This window comes from Lemur catta, chromosome 7 (genome assembly GCF_020740605.2).
Source record: "Lemur catta isolate mLemCat1 chromosome 7, mLemCat1.pri, whole genome shotgun sequence".
Lineage (NCBI taxonomy): Eukaryota > Metazoa > Chordata > Mammalia > Primates > Lemuridae > Lemur > Lemur catta.
The window spans coordinates 27,663,918-27,681,507 of NC_059134.1; the positions used below are offsets into that span (position 1 = coordinate 27,663,918).

General features: G+C 37.8%; 1 protein-coding gene across 1 annotated transcript in view; it reads right to left on the reverse strand.

Annotated features, from left to right (window-relative positions):
• The window catches only part of SIK2 (salt inducible kinase 2), a 114,404-nt gene that overhangs the window by 25,241 nt on the left and 71,573 nt on the right, over positions 1-17,590 (reverse strand). The window contains exons 4-7 of the mRNA XM_045556622.1: positions 15,135-15,296; positions 2,224-2,348; positions 1,671-1,794; positions 125-345 (exon numbers count right to left, since the gene is read on the reverse strand). Of these exons, the coding sequence (XP_045412578.1) occupies positions 125-345; positions 1,671-1,794; positions 2,224-2,348; positions 15,135-15,296 (632 nt within the window). The remainder of the gene's footprint in view (positions 1-124; positions 346-1,670; positions 1,795-2,223; positions 2,349-15,134; positions 15,297-17,590) is intronic.

Sequence of the window (17,590 nt, forward strand, 5' to 3'; positions counted from 1 at the left end):
TGTGCCTAGGTGCTGGGGACAGATGTGCTACAAGAGTAGGATGACAGGTGTGAGCACGAAATTTCAAGTAACTAAGTGTAGCAGAATCCTGAAATGTCTTTAGTCAAATCTCTGATCACTTTACCTCAATGGTTTTCTGCTGATCTATTCCAAGGCTGTGCATCAATCGCAGAACTTGTTCATTAAACTCCCCGATGGACGGCTCATTTTCTTGCTCTTGTGGATAGAGAACAGGTCTCTGTACAGGAACTTCGATGAGCATCCATTTATGCTCCTTGATTTGAGCTATGGTTAGCCGTTTGCATGGGTCTAGGACCAACATCCTTCGAATAAGGTGCTCACAATCTATAGAAACCACAATGTTACAAAAGTCACACAAATCACCTTGCACTTCAGTGTTATCTGCTTGACTCACATGACTTTGTACAACAGTGTTAATCTTTGTATCCTCCACTGAAAAGCAGAAGGTCAAATGAATAAATGAATACATGAAGCCTACTGACATTTGTCAAGTTCACCTGGTGAACCAATGAATACTTAAGAAAAACAGGAGGGTATAGGTCTATCAGATTCTGTGTGCAGTGAACCTTTCTACTGAATTTCCAAACTGAAAATATCTAGACACAGACTTAGATTTCAACTAAAGAAAAGAAACAAGCCTTACTCCTAGAACAAGCAAAGCATAAATGGATCCTCAATCACATCTACGGCTGATACATTAAGGCTATGTAAGTGAGGCAAAGAGCTCTCCAATGGGCTGTTGCTTTTCTTCACATTCAGTGCAGATGAGAAAAACTATGCGAAATCTTATTTACTTCTTGATTACACCAAGAAAATGGCACTGCTGCAACTTTGAGCACTAGATTATTCCCTGAGCTGATGTGATATTCTTTCACCACTCCCACATAAGCTAAATTTACAGCAGTCACTATGTGCCAGGCACCCTGCTAAGTGCTTTATACAGGTTAATCTAATTAATCCTCACAACACCCCTCAGATAGGAACGACTGTTACTTCCATTGTATAGATGAGGAAATTGAAGCACAGAGAGGAGATACAAGTGCCAAGGTCACACAGCCAGTAAGTGGTGGACTCAGGATTCAAACCAGCAGTCTGTTAGTCTGGTGCCAGAGTCCATGCTCTTTGCTAATAAGAGCATTATTTCTACTGTTAGTAGGAACAAAAAAATTAAGATTAATAACCAAAAGTGAAACTAAGGAGTAAACTTAATTGCTACCTATGTAACAGCCCAAGATAAGCAGGGATTATGGCATTGCATGTTAATTCAGCAGTTTTGCCAGTGGGCTTTTAACCTAATTAAAAATTTTTAAATTTTACTAAATTCATTTCATACTTAGAGTAAAATGTAGTGAATCTGTAGCTACAAAGTGCTTCCGTAAGTCTAAAATAAACCTGAGACATTTATAGACCCAGAGTGAATGGGAAGGCTTGCTGCTCTTAATCTGGGAAATGTTCTGTATTCAGTTACAAGTAGGAAAGGCTGGAACTTGTCTCACCTACATAGAGGGGGTTGCTTATTTCTATAGCATTTAAAATGACTCACTGTATTTGGCACCCAAACTCTCAGAAAAAGGGAAGCTTTTGCCTGGGCATTTGATTTGGAGCACAAATACTATAAAGCACCTTTAGTAAGATGAACAGTTTGTTACCTTCTGACATGAAATATGGAATCCGGAATCTTCCTTCCAAAACCCTCTGCCTCAAAATTGGAAGAGTTGGTCCATCAAAAGGCAGAGCTCCACAGACAAGGACGTAAAGAACAACTCCCATACTCTAGGGAAGAGAATGATGCAGTCATGCAGTCACTTTTCTACCGAGAACCTCACTCTTTTCCTAAATGTCCCCAGGACTCTTAAAATCATAAGGACTGAAACATTCCTGTCTGAATTTATTATTTTCTCAGAATTGGAAAAAAAATCTGAAACCCTGACTATTGTAAAAAGTCTTATGATACCAAAAGATCTGAATTTGATCACTTTGATTACTAAACTTTAAATTACTGCCATTATTAGGATGGTAATACCTGTCCCTAGAAATTCTTTCCTAGGGATCCATTTCAAGATTCTCTAATTCTAGTCTAGCAGATGGAGAAAATAGGAAATATTGCTTATGTGCTAAGCACCAGGAGGTTCTAAGATGGGCCAAAGTGCCAAGTATTATCATTATAGGCGCATTTAACAACACAGCAAAGCAAAGCAATACCCAAATATCCAGCTGTGGTCCTTCGTACTGCTGCCCTTCAAAGACTTCCGGGGCTGCATATGGGGGGCTGCCACACCACGTCGCCAGTAGTTCACCACTTTTAAAGAAATTTCCAAAACCGAAATCTATTGGGATGGAAATAAATGTTACTTTCATCTATGCTCTCAACCTATACTACCTTTCTCTGTAATAAATCTTATAATGTGCTCCATTAACGAAATCACTACTATACACTCTGTGAGGGCTGGGATGACATCTATGTTGTGATGGTTCCCTAGCGCTTAGTGCAATGACTAGAGAATCGTTAAGTATTCAATAAAAACTGTTGAATGGATGCATAAGTGAATCAAGTTTCCTTCTTGAAGAGAGTAAGAGATTGGAAAAAGACTTTAAATCATGTATTTTTAAGGCTGAAAGAAAATCCATTGGTGTGGACAACCAACTGGAATTTCATAATCTTAGAATTTCAATTACCCAATAATTGATTGATAAAAAGCTCTTTATCTTATATGGTCTATATGGAAAGCGACAAATGAGTAAAACTAAGATATTCACGTAAACACAACCAAGTGACTGGCTGCTCTTATAGACACTACCCCAGGGTAGCAAGGCAACCGAATACAGTATTTCCTAAGTAAAAACTCTGGGTTGGTCCATACATCCTCTTTTAGGCAGATGGTCATCTGAACAGCTCATTAACATATGATGGCTATATGGCCCAGTCACAGGCCACCTATCACTGTGACTTATTTACTCATTTATGGAATACGGTAGCATTATACTTGAAAACAGTTAATGGCCTTCCCCTTATGATCTTAGTCATATTCAATCTACAGCTCTGATGCACAGAATGTATTCTGGAAATGCTACACTTAAATGCCTTCAACATGCACGAAAACATTCAGTGAGCTTTGTTATAAATGCAAGCTTATACCCTTTTGTTATACCTTTACACAGTCTCCTGTTCTTACTGAAGAAACAAATTCCTATGATTTTGTATGTTATACCCATACTGTCTTGTGTCGTTATTACATACTCCTGACTGAAGAACATGCCTTAGTGACAGGAACTGGCTCTACACCCAGCTGGCGCACAGCACTGCATGCAATGAGCTTTAAGAGATGCCCCAAGGGGGATTGGAGGAGTCTCCATTGCCAGACTGACTGGCTTTGTGACTTTGGAGTCTTAGTTTCCCCATCTGTAAAGTTGAAATAATAAATACACCTAATTAGCAAGTTGTTGTGAGGGGCCAGTGTGTTAACATAAACTCACATACTCTATTCACACATTGAGATTATGCATACGTCTGTATCTCAGGCAAAGCATTCTCTTAGCTCGCTGAGTAAGAACCGGTGGCAGGCAGCAATAATGGTAGTAACAGTAACAGTCCCCATCGCCACAGCTTCCTGGACGAGTACAGGCTATGAAGTTAGGAGAACTAGACCTGATTCCCGGTTTTGCCACTTTCTAGCTTTAAGTCCTCTAGGGAAGTTACTTAACTTCCCTGAACTTTAGTTTCCATATCTATAAATGTAGGGATAATCCATCTACCCAGATAGGATGCCATGAGGAATGAGATTAACCACGTAAAATGCCTAGAGGATAGCAGACGTGAAATATCAGCTCTCTTCTCTTTCTGTGAAATCATTATTACTTACTATTGCCTTTCAGAGAAAAAGGTCCCAAGAAGATAGATAGGAGCGGTAGAAAAAGTTGTAGAGGGAGCCCAACGGATCAGAAGAGAAAAGAGGGTGCATCTGGGGAAAGGACCTCAGTCTCACCCTGGTGAACAACACTGTGGTGGGCATCCGGAGTGTGCGGCAAAGTGGGTACCAGTGAGAAGCTCTCTCCAATCCCATAGTCCACTTTCCAAAATGACCATCAGAAAGGCCTTAGCTTCTCAATTCCACCTCTGTGACTAACCTCTCCTATCACATCACATCCTATTTGGACTCATACAGATGTATGTTTCCAATTTTCTACAAAAACCATACTCTCACATGAGTCAAGGATGAGATGTTCAAATCAAGTTTAAAGAGGAAAATTTTAATTTCACTGTGTTTGGAGATCCTAAAATAGGTACAATAGTAGCCACACTTTAAACCATAATTAAAAAACCCTCATAATCACAGGGTGAGTTTTAGTACACATAAGTTGAGGATACTCTGCAAATAGCATTGTTAAGTTTTTTTTTTTTTTTTTAGACAGAGTCTCACTCTGTTGCCCGGGCTAGAGTGCTGTGACATCAGCCTAGCTCACAGCAACCTCAAACTCCTGGGCTCAAGCGATCCTCCTGTCTCAGCCTCCCGAGCAGCTGGGACTACAGGCATGCACCACCATGCCTGGCTAATTTTTTCTATATATTTTTAGATGTTCAGATAATTTCTTTCTATTTTTCAGTAGAGACAGGGTCTCGCTCTTGCTCAGGCTGGTCTCGAACTCCTGAGCTCAAACGATCCGCCCGCCTCGGCCTCCCAGAGTGCTAAGATTACAGGCGTGAGCCCCCATGCCCGGCCTCATCATTGTTAAGTTTTAATGTCTCAAAGGGCCCTTATAGAGCCACTTCACTCTAAACTTTCCCATATCCTGGTGAAATGAACTCAAAGGAGTGACAGAGGCCTGTCAAGAAGGTGGCCTGGCTTCTTTGTCACCTTAGGTTCTCACTGGCCACTTCACAGGCAAGAAAGCAAGAGCTAGGAGAGCTTCACCAGGCCTGTGGTGGCCCAGTTTCAGCCTTGGCTTTACAGGTCTAGCACAAAGAAAGCTTCCAGCTCACTTATAAGAAGGGTGTACTAAGCACCTGTTTACTTCTATTTTCTAGAGGTAACTGAGGAAAATAGGAACTTGGGTCTAGAAACATTAAAAGAAACACCAAAAGACAATCAGGCTCACTGAGCTATTACAATGTCACATACACAGAGGTCTTCTGTAAACCTGTCAAAGCACTTCAGACATTGTATTTGTAATCATCTGATGAATAGGTTAAGGAAGACTTTGGAGTCAGGCAGATCCGGGATCCAATCCTGGGTTTTCTACTTAGCTATGCAATCTTGATCAAATTATTTAACTTCTTGAAGCCTTGGTTTCCTCATTTGCAAAATGGGGACAATATCTATACTTTACAAAGTTGTTGTGAGTACTGATATAAGTCGACAATATAGATAATGCTACTGAAACATAGTAGGTACTCAATAAATGGAAGCTATCATTGCTATTATTATTTTACTTATCTGTCTTTCTCATCAGACTACACTGTTTGAGAGTAGAGGATGGGAGAATGACAGTCTGTACTTCTAGCCCTTAATATGCTGTCTGTAGACAATAGCTGATTGATAAAGATTTTGCTAAATGAATATGTCATTCTTATCGCTTATAAAAGTGCTTCATTATGTGCCAGGAGCTGATCTAAGCTCTCTGAAGATGATTTCTTTTTAATAACCCTATGAGGTATCCTTATTCTAGGAGAAAGTGAGTGTAGAAAGTTAAGTACCTTGCCAGAGGTTATACAGCTAGTTAGCTGCAAAACTGGAATAGAAACCAAGTTTGATGATAAAGCCCTCACTGTTAACCACGCTTCCTGTGTCCTTCCCTGGCACGGGGATAAGTAGCTATTTTTGAAAAAGTTAATAATTGCCAGGTTTAAGAAGTGGCAATGGAAGGCACTTAAAAATAAAAGGCTTTTTATTTCTTCAGAGGAATCTGGGTAATTGGCTTCATTCACGGTCTATAGCTTTCTGCCTAAATGAGGGGTGAGCAAGAGGGATGAAATAAGAAGATGCTGGATTTGTTTCCCTTTGTCATTTATTCAAACAAAATGGACTATATTCATGTTTCATCATACTAACCAAATTCACTCACTCCTTCATTTAACATCTGAATGCCATGCATGTGTCAACAACCACTGTGCAAACAGAACGGAGTCTCACAACAACACAGAATAATAAAAGACACCACATTATCACCCGACTTTTGGAAAGCATTATGAAAACAATCCCTTGGGCACTCCCCTCTCTGCTAGACTCAGATCCAGCCTGGCCTTGCTGGAAAGCAAACATCTTCCTAGTTTAATATCTTCGCTAATTCTCTGGTCTGCAAGTTAATACCTGGAACTCTGGCTTCTACATTCCCCAGACATTTTGCTTGCTGTTTTTCTGTCATAAAACTTATGCCATACAATGTTGGATTCGCTGTTTTGTTTTTTTTAACTTTCAATTTTGAAATACTTTTAGATTTACAGAAAAGTTGCAACAATAAAGTGATATATACCCTTTCCCCAGCTTCCCCTAATGTTAACATTTTACATAACTATAGTACAATTATCAAAACTAAGATTCAATTATCAAAACATTGAATCAATACTACTACTAAACTGTAGACTTTCTTAAGATTTCACCAGTTTTTTCACTACTGTCCCTTTTCAGTTCAGGATTCCACATTGCATTTAGTGTCATGCCTCCTTAGTCTTCTCCAATTTGTGACAGTTCCTCGGTCTTTCCTGACCTTGAAGAATACTAAATATTTTGTAGACTGTCCCTCAACTTGGGTCTGTTTGATGTCACCTCATGATTAGATGAAGGCTATGACTTTTTGGGGAGAGCATCACAGAGGTGATGTGCTCATCTCAGTCCATCATATAAGGGGGTGTATGGTGTTATGTATAATTACTGGTGAGGGTTACCATAATCATTTGATTAAGATGGTGTCTGCTGGTTTTCATCACTGTCAAGTCACTATCTTTCCTTCTGTAATTAATAAATATTTTAGAGAAGATTAATTGAGACTATATGTATTCTGTTTTCTCTTGAAAGTTCACCCACTAGCAGCTTTAGCATTTGTTGGTAGATCTTGATCGCAGCAACCACTGTGGTGCTCCAATGGTGAGTTTTCATTTCCCCCATTCCTTCTACATTTATTTTAGTTTAATTTTATTTTTAATTGACAAATAATTGTATATATTAATATATTAAATATTTATGGGGTATAGTGTGATAAATATGTTTATATTGTAGAATGACTAAATCTTGCTAATTAACAAATCCATCACATCATTAATTACAATTCCTCTCTAAGGAAGAGCTATACCTTCTCTCCCATTTATTTATTTGATTATTTATTAGAGTGCTATATTATATATTATCATGAATATTTATTTTATTCTTAAGGTTATAATTCAATACTACTGTTACTTATTTTGATGCTCAAATGGTTTCAGCTTTGGCCATTAGGAGATAATTCATACTGGCTCCTGTGTCCTTTCAACATACCCCATCTTTTTAATATTTTATTTTATTTTAAGCATTTCCTTATCTTTTGGCCCCAGATGTTCCAGGCTTATCTTGCATTTTCCCTGCCCCAACCTTGAATCAACCGCTTCTCCAAGGAGCCCTGGTTCCTTTTACTGAAGAATTTAGAAACCAAGACCAGGCCCTAGATGTGCTCATTGACTTGAAGTACCTACAGCTGCAAGTGACTTAGCCAGTACTCAAATGCATGTCCACTGAACTCTGAGCCAGGTCTTCTTCTTTTTTTTCCTTCACTATAATCAATAATCATAGATGTTCCAAGGACACCACCAATCAGAAATTTAATCCAACTTAAAATTGGATTTACAGAAAGCTCAAAACCCAGGAAAGAAATAGAGATGAGAGATATTCTAATTTATCCCTGTGCCAGCAGAGCTGGTGAAAGATTTCTCTTCTCTATAATATTAGAAGCTATGTTAACAGCATTTTTAATAAGTGGATGGGAATAATTAGGATGTTTAGAGTAAATGTCAGAAATATACACCTGTATTTATTTTAGGAATCTACATTTATTTTAAGAATGCATGATGTGCTAAATAGACATATCTTGTCCTTTTGATGTGAAGATGATACATGCTTCTATCCACAACACTAAGGCATGCACTCCAAAGTTTTACTCTAATAACGGTTTTGAGATTTCTTAATATATTCATATTCTCTTACCTGGGTTCTATGTGGCTTGAAATGTGTATACAAGACAGGATTTGGGGTAGAGTCTTTAACTATAGATCAGTTACTGACTCTCATGGAAATCAACTAGTCCTCAAAAGCTGAGTCCTCTATCTCTTATCTAACTAACCAGTAACAGACCATGGATATATCTGAACACAGTACTAGAACTGCTACTGTTTTCTTTTCCATATTTTGAAAGTTGACTGACTGACCTATATCTTCCTGACAACAAAAACCATCATTACTGTTATCACTAAATTACATAAATTATCAGTGCCCAAACATCCTTAGCAAAGGGACAATGTTTTAGGAATAATAGTGTCTTGTACAGAGTAATGAAGTTGACCCTGAAGATTACTGTCTAATGGGAACCAAGCACAATATAGAGAATTCTGTTGTTTGTTGGAATGAAATAGATCCAACATTAACATGCATATAAATCACCTGAGAAAACTGCTAAAATGCAGATTCTTATTCCATAGGTCTAGGCTTGAGCCTGAGATTCTGTGTTTCTAACAAGCTTTGAAGTGATGCTCATGCTGGTGGTCCCTAGACCACTCTCTGAGTAGCCAGAAACTGTAATACAGCAGAGACTGTGAAAAAGGTACAGAAGATGTTAAACGGTTTGTCAGTATTTACTGTTGCACAATGATTACAATTATGAAATACTTCCAGGATTTTTATTTAAATGACATAAAGACGAAATAGGAGAAATCGTTAGGTAAACTAAGTCATTTTTTTCAAAAGGGAAAAAAGCAAACACTGAAACCCAGTCTTCATAGATAACCGGAACACATTAAAAAGATCCAGAAACATAAGAAGAAACAGTAATATTTTCTAATGGTCAGAGAAATGCGAGTTAAATAGCTATAACTTTATATAACTGGAAATTATTCCAAGAATGAAATCCTTATACTGTTGGGAATATTAAAAGAACATTCTCATCGTTGGTGGGGGGAAAAAAGAGAAAACCAGTGTTCAAGCAAAGAAAAAATAAATGATTTCTAGGAATCAACACAACCAAAGCAATTTTTAATCTCCAGTAGTGTGTTATAATGTCTAATTTATAATTTAAAAAATCCTCCCACAGAGCAGCAGATGGCTTTAGGGTTAAATTTATCCTCATTTCTAAAATTATCAGTAGAATTCAGCTATCCAGCCTCGATGAAGAGTTACACATCCTTTGTAATTATTATAATAGGAGTGAAGAAGACAATTATGAGGAAATGAAAGCTGACAAATGAAAGGTAGAAGAGTGACAGAGATGAAGCTGACCCATTGCACAAACTGAATACGGATCAGTCGACACTGACATCAATGCATACATTGTTGCCCACCAGCAAGAAAAGGTCAGTTGCATAGTTCATTTCCAAACATCAGTCATTCTCCCTATCTGACAGGAAGGCAAGGGAACAACCATCACAGCTGAGGTGAAATGTGATCCAGCTGACCAGTGTGAGACATCTATTTGTCCAATCAAAGAGTTCAGTGAACTAAGAAGCAAATAAATGTTCTTCCTTAGTCTGAATGAAGCAAGGCGGCAGGGGGAAGGGGGATGAACAGAAGGGGGAAAGGGAGCCAAAGAAGAGGAAAGGGAGCCGAAGAGGGGAAAAGCAAAACCAAACTAAGCCCTTTGAGCTATCCTTCCATATTCCAGGCTTAATATGCTGGTGGTGCTAAGTAGGACTGAAGGATACCGCAAAGTTTTCATTGCACTTGCTGATGTAAAGCTCTTTTTACATTTTACATAATGCCAGTGGCAGGAGGATAACAAATGGAAGGGTTTCAACAAGTATTTTTCCAATAAACCCTATCTTTGCCTCTCCCACCCTTTTTTAGTTCTAGGGCACAAAACTGGAATCATATATCCAGAAACCTTGTTTCAAGGTCTGGTAAGTAGGAAGGTTGTTAGAAGCAACAATGACAGATGATTGGCCACTGTATCAAATTAGAAAGGAAGCATTCCTTTTGGGCTAAGACAAGTGACTTGTGAAGCACAGGTGAGGTTAATCAGCCTAATTACACAATACTAATTACATTTAAGGTCCCTCTCAGAAAAAAATTAATTTGTATCAAGCAGAGACAATTTAGAATATGTGATAAATTTCCTTGCTTCTTTAAGATTTGTATGAGTAAGGCTTTGTTTTCACATGCAATCAATTATACATTGGATATAAATAATGCTACCTTTTATTGAGTGTTACATGGTGCCAGGGGCTTTAATTAACAATTTATTTAACAAACAAAGAGTACTATATGCCAGGCACTGTTCTAAGTACTCTGCAAATATTAACTCAAGTAATAACCACTATGAGATATGAACTTCTATCATTCTTCTTTACAGATAAGGAAACTGAGAACAGAGAGGTTAGGAAATGTGTCCACGGACACAAAGCTAGTAAGTGTCAGAGCCAGGATTCAAATCCAGGTTTCCTGGCTTTAGAGCCCATATTGTTACCTATTACCCTATAACACTTACCTATATTGCCACCCTGTCTCTAGCATTATCAATAATCCCTACAATCTCTTCCTGAAAAACAGATTAATCTCTATTTAATAGATACAGAAACCTGGGCCTAGAGAGGTTACATCATCAGCTCAAGGTCGCAGCTTCTAAGTGGCATAGCCAGAAATGGCACCAGCACTGTTACCAAACTCAGCACTCTCCCTGTTTGAATTGTGATTATTTTCTGAAAACTTCCTCCAAGTAATTCATACATTTTAATCCTTACCTAAGTATTTATTACAAACATTTCAGACTGGGGAAGTTGGAGAATAAAACTAAATGTTATTCATCTATTTATTCTCAACTTAATATCTGAATAACCAGAGACAAAATAGCTAGGAGAAATAGTACTGTAATTACTAAAATTACTGAAAACCAATATTGTTTTGGATCCAGCTTCTGACTGTGAATGTCCCAGCACTCATATTTACAAAGGTGGGAGGTCTCATGATTGAGGCAATGAGCACACACAGGTGTGGGTGAATCTATGGCTCACTAGGTGTATGAAGGTTTGACCCACTGGGGGAACAGAAACTAGAAGCTGATCTCAAAGCCATGTTTCTGTATTTATTAAAATGAAACATGTCTGATACCTTACACTCTGCTTTCTGTCTTATAACACAGACAAATATTAAAATATTTAATATTTAAACCTAGGTTTGGTTTGTGCTTCTTTTCAATTTCAACATACAAGATGGCTAAAACAGTTCATTTATTCATCTTATTTAGCAATTAAAGATCTTCATAAGTAAAAGAAACAGAAAAAAGTCTATAATTTAAGGAGACAATTTTATATTTTAGTCTGAGTTCTTGCAATTTCTTTTCATGGAGCCTCATCTTTCCCACATGTTAGATTTCTTTAAAATTCAAGAATTCTCAACGAGATCAGAAGATGTTCTTAAAAGAAAGCAGAGCCATCAAAAAGTTATGAAATCTATGAATAAAAAGAAATATCCTGGAGAAATTCTTTAAAGAACTTGGAACACACCTAAACTTCACATGGCATGTGGAATCCTTCATGACCTGGCCCCTGCCTACCTGCCTAGACTCTTTTCCTATCATTCCTCACTGGCATTTATATGCCAGTGGCTAAGACCTGTAGCCCAACATTCCAGTTCTCTCTGGCCTCTCTGCCTTTGCACATACTGATTCATTTGCTTGGAGAAGCCACCCGACCCCCACCCCTACCCCTACCTCTCCCTCTCTCTATCTTGCCCCTCCACCCCCATCCCACCATAAATACCTTCTTCTTAATCAAATCTTTGCTAATAATTTCCCTGATTGTTTCAGGCAGAGTTAGTCTTTTGCCTAGCCTCATGACCTTGAAAACAATGAACTTTTTGTGTTATATTTACTTAAAGGTCTGGTTCTTTACTTGATTAACTCCTTGAGGTGAGAATAGAGTCAAGCTTTTTTTTGTTGCTGTTGTTTTTGTCTTGAAATATGTGAATCTCCAGGACTTAGCTCAGGAGCAGAGTAGACAGATGCTTAATAAACACTAAAATTTGGGGTTGAGGGTAGTGAAGATAACAGAAGATAAAGTGTGAGCAAGAAAATATTTGAGTGCTTTGCTATACTGTGTGTGCACGTGTGTGTCTACATTTGTGAGCAACGGAAGCAGGGACACCAAATGTATAAATATAGAATGATGGAACCCACAGTTCAGTTAGTGAGCACCCCTTGAGGAGGAACTGACACATGATACTTGGGAATGACAACATGGTATAGTGAAAGAACCACAGATATTGTGGTCAGCGAGACCTAGGTTTGAATTCCAGGTCTGCTACTTACTATCTGAGTCCCCTTAGCAAGTTATTCAATCTCTTTGATTTTCAGCTTTCTTATCTAAAAACTGGCAAAAGCTATGCAGCTCCCAAGCTTGCCGTGAAGATGAAATGATATAAATACCTAGCAGAGTACCTGAAAATAGTAAGGCCACAACTAAAAAAAGGTTAGTTGTCAGATTATCTCTTAACCAGAGAAAACAACTTTAGGAATCTGACATTTTACCCATCTTCTACATAATTAGAAGGCCTTGAAGTTTAGATATTCAAAAACAAAAATAAAAACAGTAAAAAAAAAAACAAAACAGAAACCTAGATATCACATAATGACATTAGAAACACTGATGTGACCCACCCATATTTTGGCCAGAATTTTAGTAGACACACCACAGCCAGGCAAAACTTGGTTAAAACTTAAAGCAATATTCTGTGTTTTCTGTTTGCAAGTTTCTTTGTTGTCTTACTTTGACATTTTCTTTTGAGATGTTAAGTGCCAGCACTTTGTAATTCCTACAGCGTATGAGTCACACCTCTAATTTTTCTCTGCCTAAGAAAACTCCTGGAACTCCTTTGACCTATTGTTTCTGTGAATTTTTTGTTTTGGTAATAAGGGACTATAAAAGTGAAGCAGGGGTTTCCCCTTTCTTTCTACAAGAGCTAAGGACTTCGTAAAAGAAGAAAAAGGACTTTCTCTGAAAAAAAAAAAAAAAAAAAAAAAAAAACCAGAAAAAAAAAAAACCAACAAAAAACACTTCTAGGGCAGCTGATGCTTTTAAGGAAGAATAGACAGAAAATTCCAGTGAAGTGCATTATAGAAGGTTGGCAAAAAGAAGAGAAATCAAAGAGACCAAATGGGCCAGAAGAGGAGGATAAAGGGAAAAAAACATAAATGGAAGAAGTGAACATATATTTAAAAAAAACTATGAAAGCATTCTAATTCTGTGTATCACATTTTCACAACAAAAATAACAAATCAATGCTATATATATACATACATATATAACAAATTAACTTAAAAAATACTTTGTCTTATTGAGGCAATCCCATTAGGAAGAAAATCAGACTACAGAATGGAAAATCCATTATATATCCTGTAACATATATAACATTGACATTTAAAACAAAATGAGTAAAAATTATTTAGCTTCCCCAAAATGCCCCAGACAAAAACTAACAGGAAATGGCCCAGAAATAAATCAGAGGCTTTTAACTTTGAGTACCCAACCTAGCCAATCAACCAGTAAGTTCTTGGTCAGCTCCCCTAGAACAAACCACCCCCACTTGTAACTCTGCTAAGCTTTGTGCCCTTTATCTTCTTCAAAACCCTAACCAAAATAAATCTCCTTCCCTCCCACACCTTCAACCTCTACTGCTGCTGCTCTAGTTCAGACTAGCATTTTCTTAATTAGGCTACTGCATTAGATTCCTTATTAATCTTCCATCTCACTCACATCTCCTATCTATCTTAACTCCTCTGCCAGAGACATACTTCCAATGTGCAAATCTAATCATGTTATCCCAATCCCACTTTATGCCCATCCATGCTGTAAAATTTTCACTAGGCTAGACTCCCCATGACCTACAGAATAAACTCTAAAATCTTTGTTGGCATGGCATTCAAGACTCTTCTTATTCTGGTCTTCACCTACCTGCTCCTCCTGTGTCAATCCCCCATATCTACAGATTTTTATTTAACCAATATTGAGCTACAGTTCCCACTATTCCAATCTCTGTCTACCTGCCTGCAACATCCTATTTCTGTTCATCTTCCTGGAAAGTTTCTAACTCATCTCTTCAGCCTAAATTCCAATAATTCCTTCTCTGTGAAGCTTTCCTAACTCCTTGGGTAGACTGATGTCCCCTAATCTATGTTCCTACTACAGTCTGTACATGCATTTTTTACGGCAACTATTGTACCATATTTTTTTTCAGTTTTATTAAAGCATAATCGACAAAAAACACTATATATTCAATAGGTATAATGTGATATTTTGATATACATATATGTTGTGAAATGATTTCCACATATCATATTTAGCATAGCACAGTACTTGACACACAAATATTTATTAAGGGAATGAGAATTTTGACTATGCAAATAAACTCAGAATATAAAATATAAGCATTTTTATAATTATGAAAGAGTAGGAGGAAAACAAGCAAAATAATCTCTACCTTTAGTTTCCATATTATCAATCAAAACCCTATTGTATCAGAGTAAGGCAAGGTGCTTTTGTGTCTTAAATATTTCTCATTCTACTTCCATCACTGCGTTCTTTTCTCTGACTGTAGCCAGCAGCCATAATTAGGAGAGCACCAGCAACCCACAATGCTCCTTCCAGCCCCATCCTCCCTCTAACCACCCTCACACGCAGGCAAATGTACCTTGCTCAGCAGAGCCCCTCCCGAGGGACCTGGACACGAATCAGACCTCAGGTGTAGCCCTGCCAGTGTATATTAATAATGAATTTATTTCCCTTACTTTTAATTACACACAGAACTAAGGAAACGTGTAAAATACACTTTGAGAAAGGCTGACATTATCAGGCAGAAATGCTCCTGAATCTGCACCTGCAGGTCTGTTTCCGCAGACCGAGAGCAATGGCTCACGTCTCAGCACATTAGAGCCAGCTGTGTCCCAGTTACCTGCTATTTTGATATTCATGTTGTTATCCAGCAGGAGGTTTTCAGCCTTGAGGTCACGGTGCACAATCTTCCGACCATGACAATAATCAACAGCAGACAGAATTTGCCAGAATTTTCGCCTGGCTTCAGATTCATTTAACCGGCCATGATTAGCAAGATAGTCTGCAAAAGAAGAGAGAATTTAGAATTAGTCACCAAAATAAAATAACTCCACTATTAGTATTCAGGAATTTTTTCCTTCAAAAAAAATTTTTTTAAGTGAATAAGGATTAGTGTTCAAATAATATGTTCCTGCCTTTGGAGAAGTAATTCCAATCATATTTCACTAGAGTCCAGATAAATGGTGAGAGCCCAAGACCAGACAACAGCAAGCCGCACAATATTCAAAGTACAACTATGATTTTTTTTATGCCTAAGCACTCCCTCTTTTTGTTGAAAAATATATTGAGTATTTCTCCTAACCACACTTTAAAAATAAAACTTATATAAAACAGAGAACATGAATTCTCTGAGATTGCATCAAAGGATATCTTTTCTGAAATACTGTTTTCAGGCAATTATCATACAAACTACTTTTAACACAAGATATGGTGGTACCTGGAAGTAGCTTAAATAATTCACATCCTGTTCTGTTGGAAGGAACAATTCTGATCCACCCAAGAACATGCAGACTTGTTCTCTAAACCAAACACTGTCATGACAGTCATTTTCTCTAAACTAAAAGACAAATATACTTTGCAAGGTACATTATCTTGTGCAATGTCATAATCTTCATTAAAGCAGTTTACCTGAATATTAATTGTATACATACTGTGTACATGAATTCAATAAAACTAAACATTACAACTCATTCAAGTTTCATCTGACGATCTAAAAGGCCTCTGAAATTATCTTTTGAGGGAGAGAGGGATCACCATAAACCCTGAAAGACTTTTTTATTTAAGATAATTTTCCTAACTAAGGAAGTGTCTGACGAACCAATAGTCACAGTCACCTTCACACATTTTCTGCTCTAGTGCTAATCTGCTGGTTTTTAAATTCCATGGCTACAGCCCATGCCCTTCTCAATATTTACTATAAAATTTACTAACATTTGCACAACACAAAGCATGTTCATATTGTACTATCTCATTTAATCTTCCTTAAATACTCTATGAGAATGATTACTCAATTCTCATTTTATAGATCAGAAAGCTGAAGATCACAGGGATTAAGTAATCTGGTTGAATTCATACAATTGGTGAGTGAATAGATAATCTGGGACTAGAACCTTTGACTGAATTTTTTATTATCAAGCATCTTTACTACACTCCTGCTGAAATCCTAACCACGCTTTTAAAACCCTACTCAAATGCCACCTTGCCCTTAAATAGTCCCTCATTGTTTCAAGTGGAAATAACCTCTCTTCTTTCAGCTCCTTGTCACTTATCATACACTGACATGCGCTAGTACCAGAAACTGAGACAGTCAGTTCATCACATCTTCCCCTTGCTTTTACACTGTATGTAATTATCCGCACGCATATTATAAATACATATGTATATGCATGCATATAGCACAAGCTCTAACACGCTGTGTTTTGAAAAATTAAAGATATCTTCATTTAAGCCTCCTGAGGACAGGGACTATAATTATTCTCATCTATGCTCCCCACAATGCTTAGCACTATGTACAAAACGTCATAGGCACAATACTTCATACTTAGCTGATTAAGATCCTATCATGGATGGTGTCATAAACTCCTCCATCAACAGTATTATAAAAATGTGGAGCAGTATGCCATACTCTATATACTACAGGCTTTAAATGTAAGTAGACATTTTGTCTATTCTTCTACACGGGCTACTATCAGAAACTGAGACTTAAATTATCACATACTCTCCTTGCCTTTACAGAGCCTGTGTAATCAGTTGTCCATAACTCTGAAGGAGAGGAAAGGATCACTTAAGAATATGTAGAAGTTTTGATCAAAATGTCCAAAATGCCATCAGAAAGATTATGTTTAAGAACTGGCAATTGGATAATGTGCCTTTGCCTCCTTTCCCGCTGGCCCCCACCCAGAGAGAGGGGTCTCACGCTGTCATCCAGGCTGGAGTGCAGTGGCATGATCACAGCTCACTGCAACCTAGAACTCCTGAGCTCAAGTGATCTTCCCAACTCGGCCTCCCAGAGTGCTAGGATTACAGGTGTGAGCCATGGCACCGGCCTATTGTTACTGTTTTTCAAAGCTATCAGTCCAAACTGGCACTACCACAGGCGAGGGGGAGGAAAAACTTTGAAACTTGGCATCAGGAAAGGTACTGCCTGAAAAACAAAGGCATGGTATATCCGAACCTAAAATTACCATGTAAAGCCACAGTCATCACGTGTCAGTGAATACGTAACACACAGTGTGAGAAAAATAACAACATCCAAATTCCAGAGATTAAGAGACAAACCATATAGACAGGTGGTAC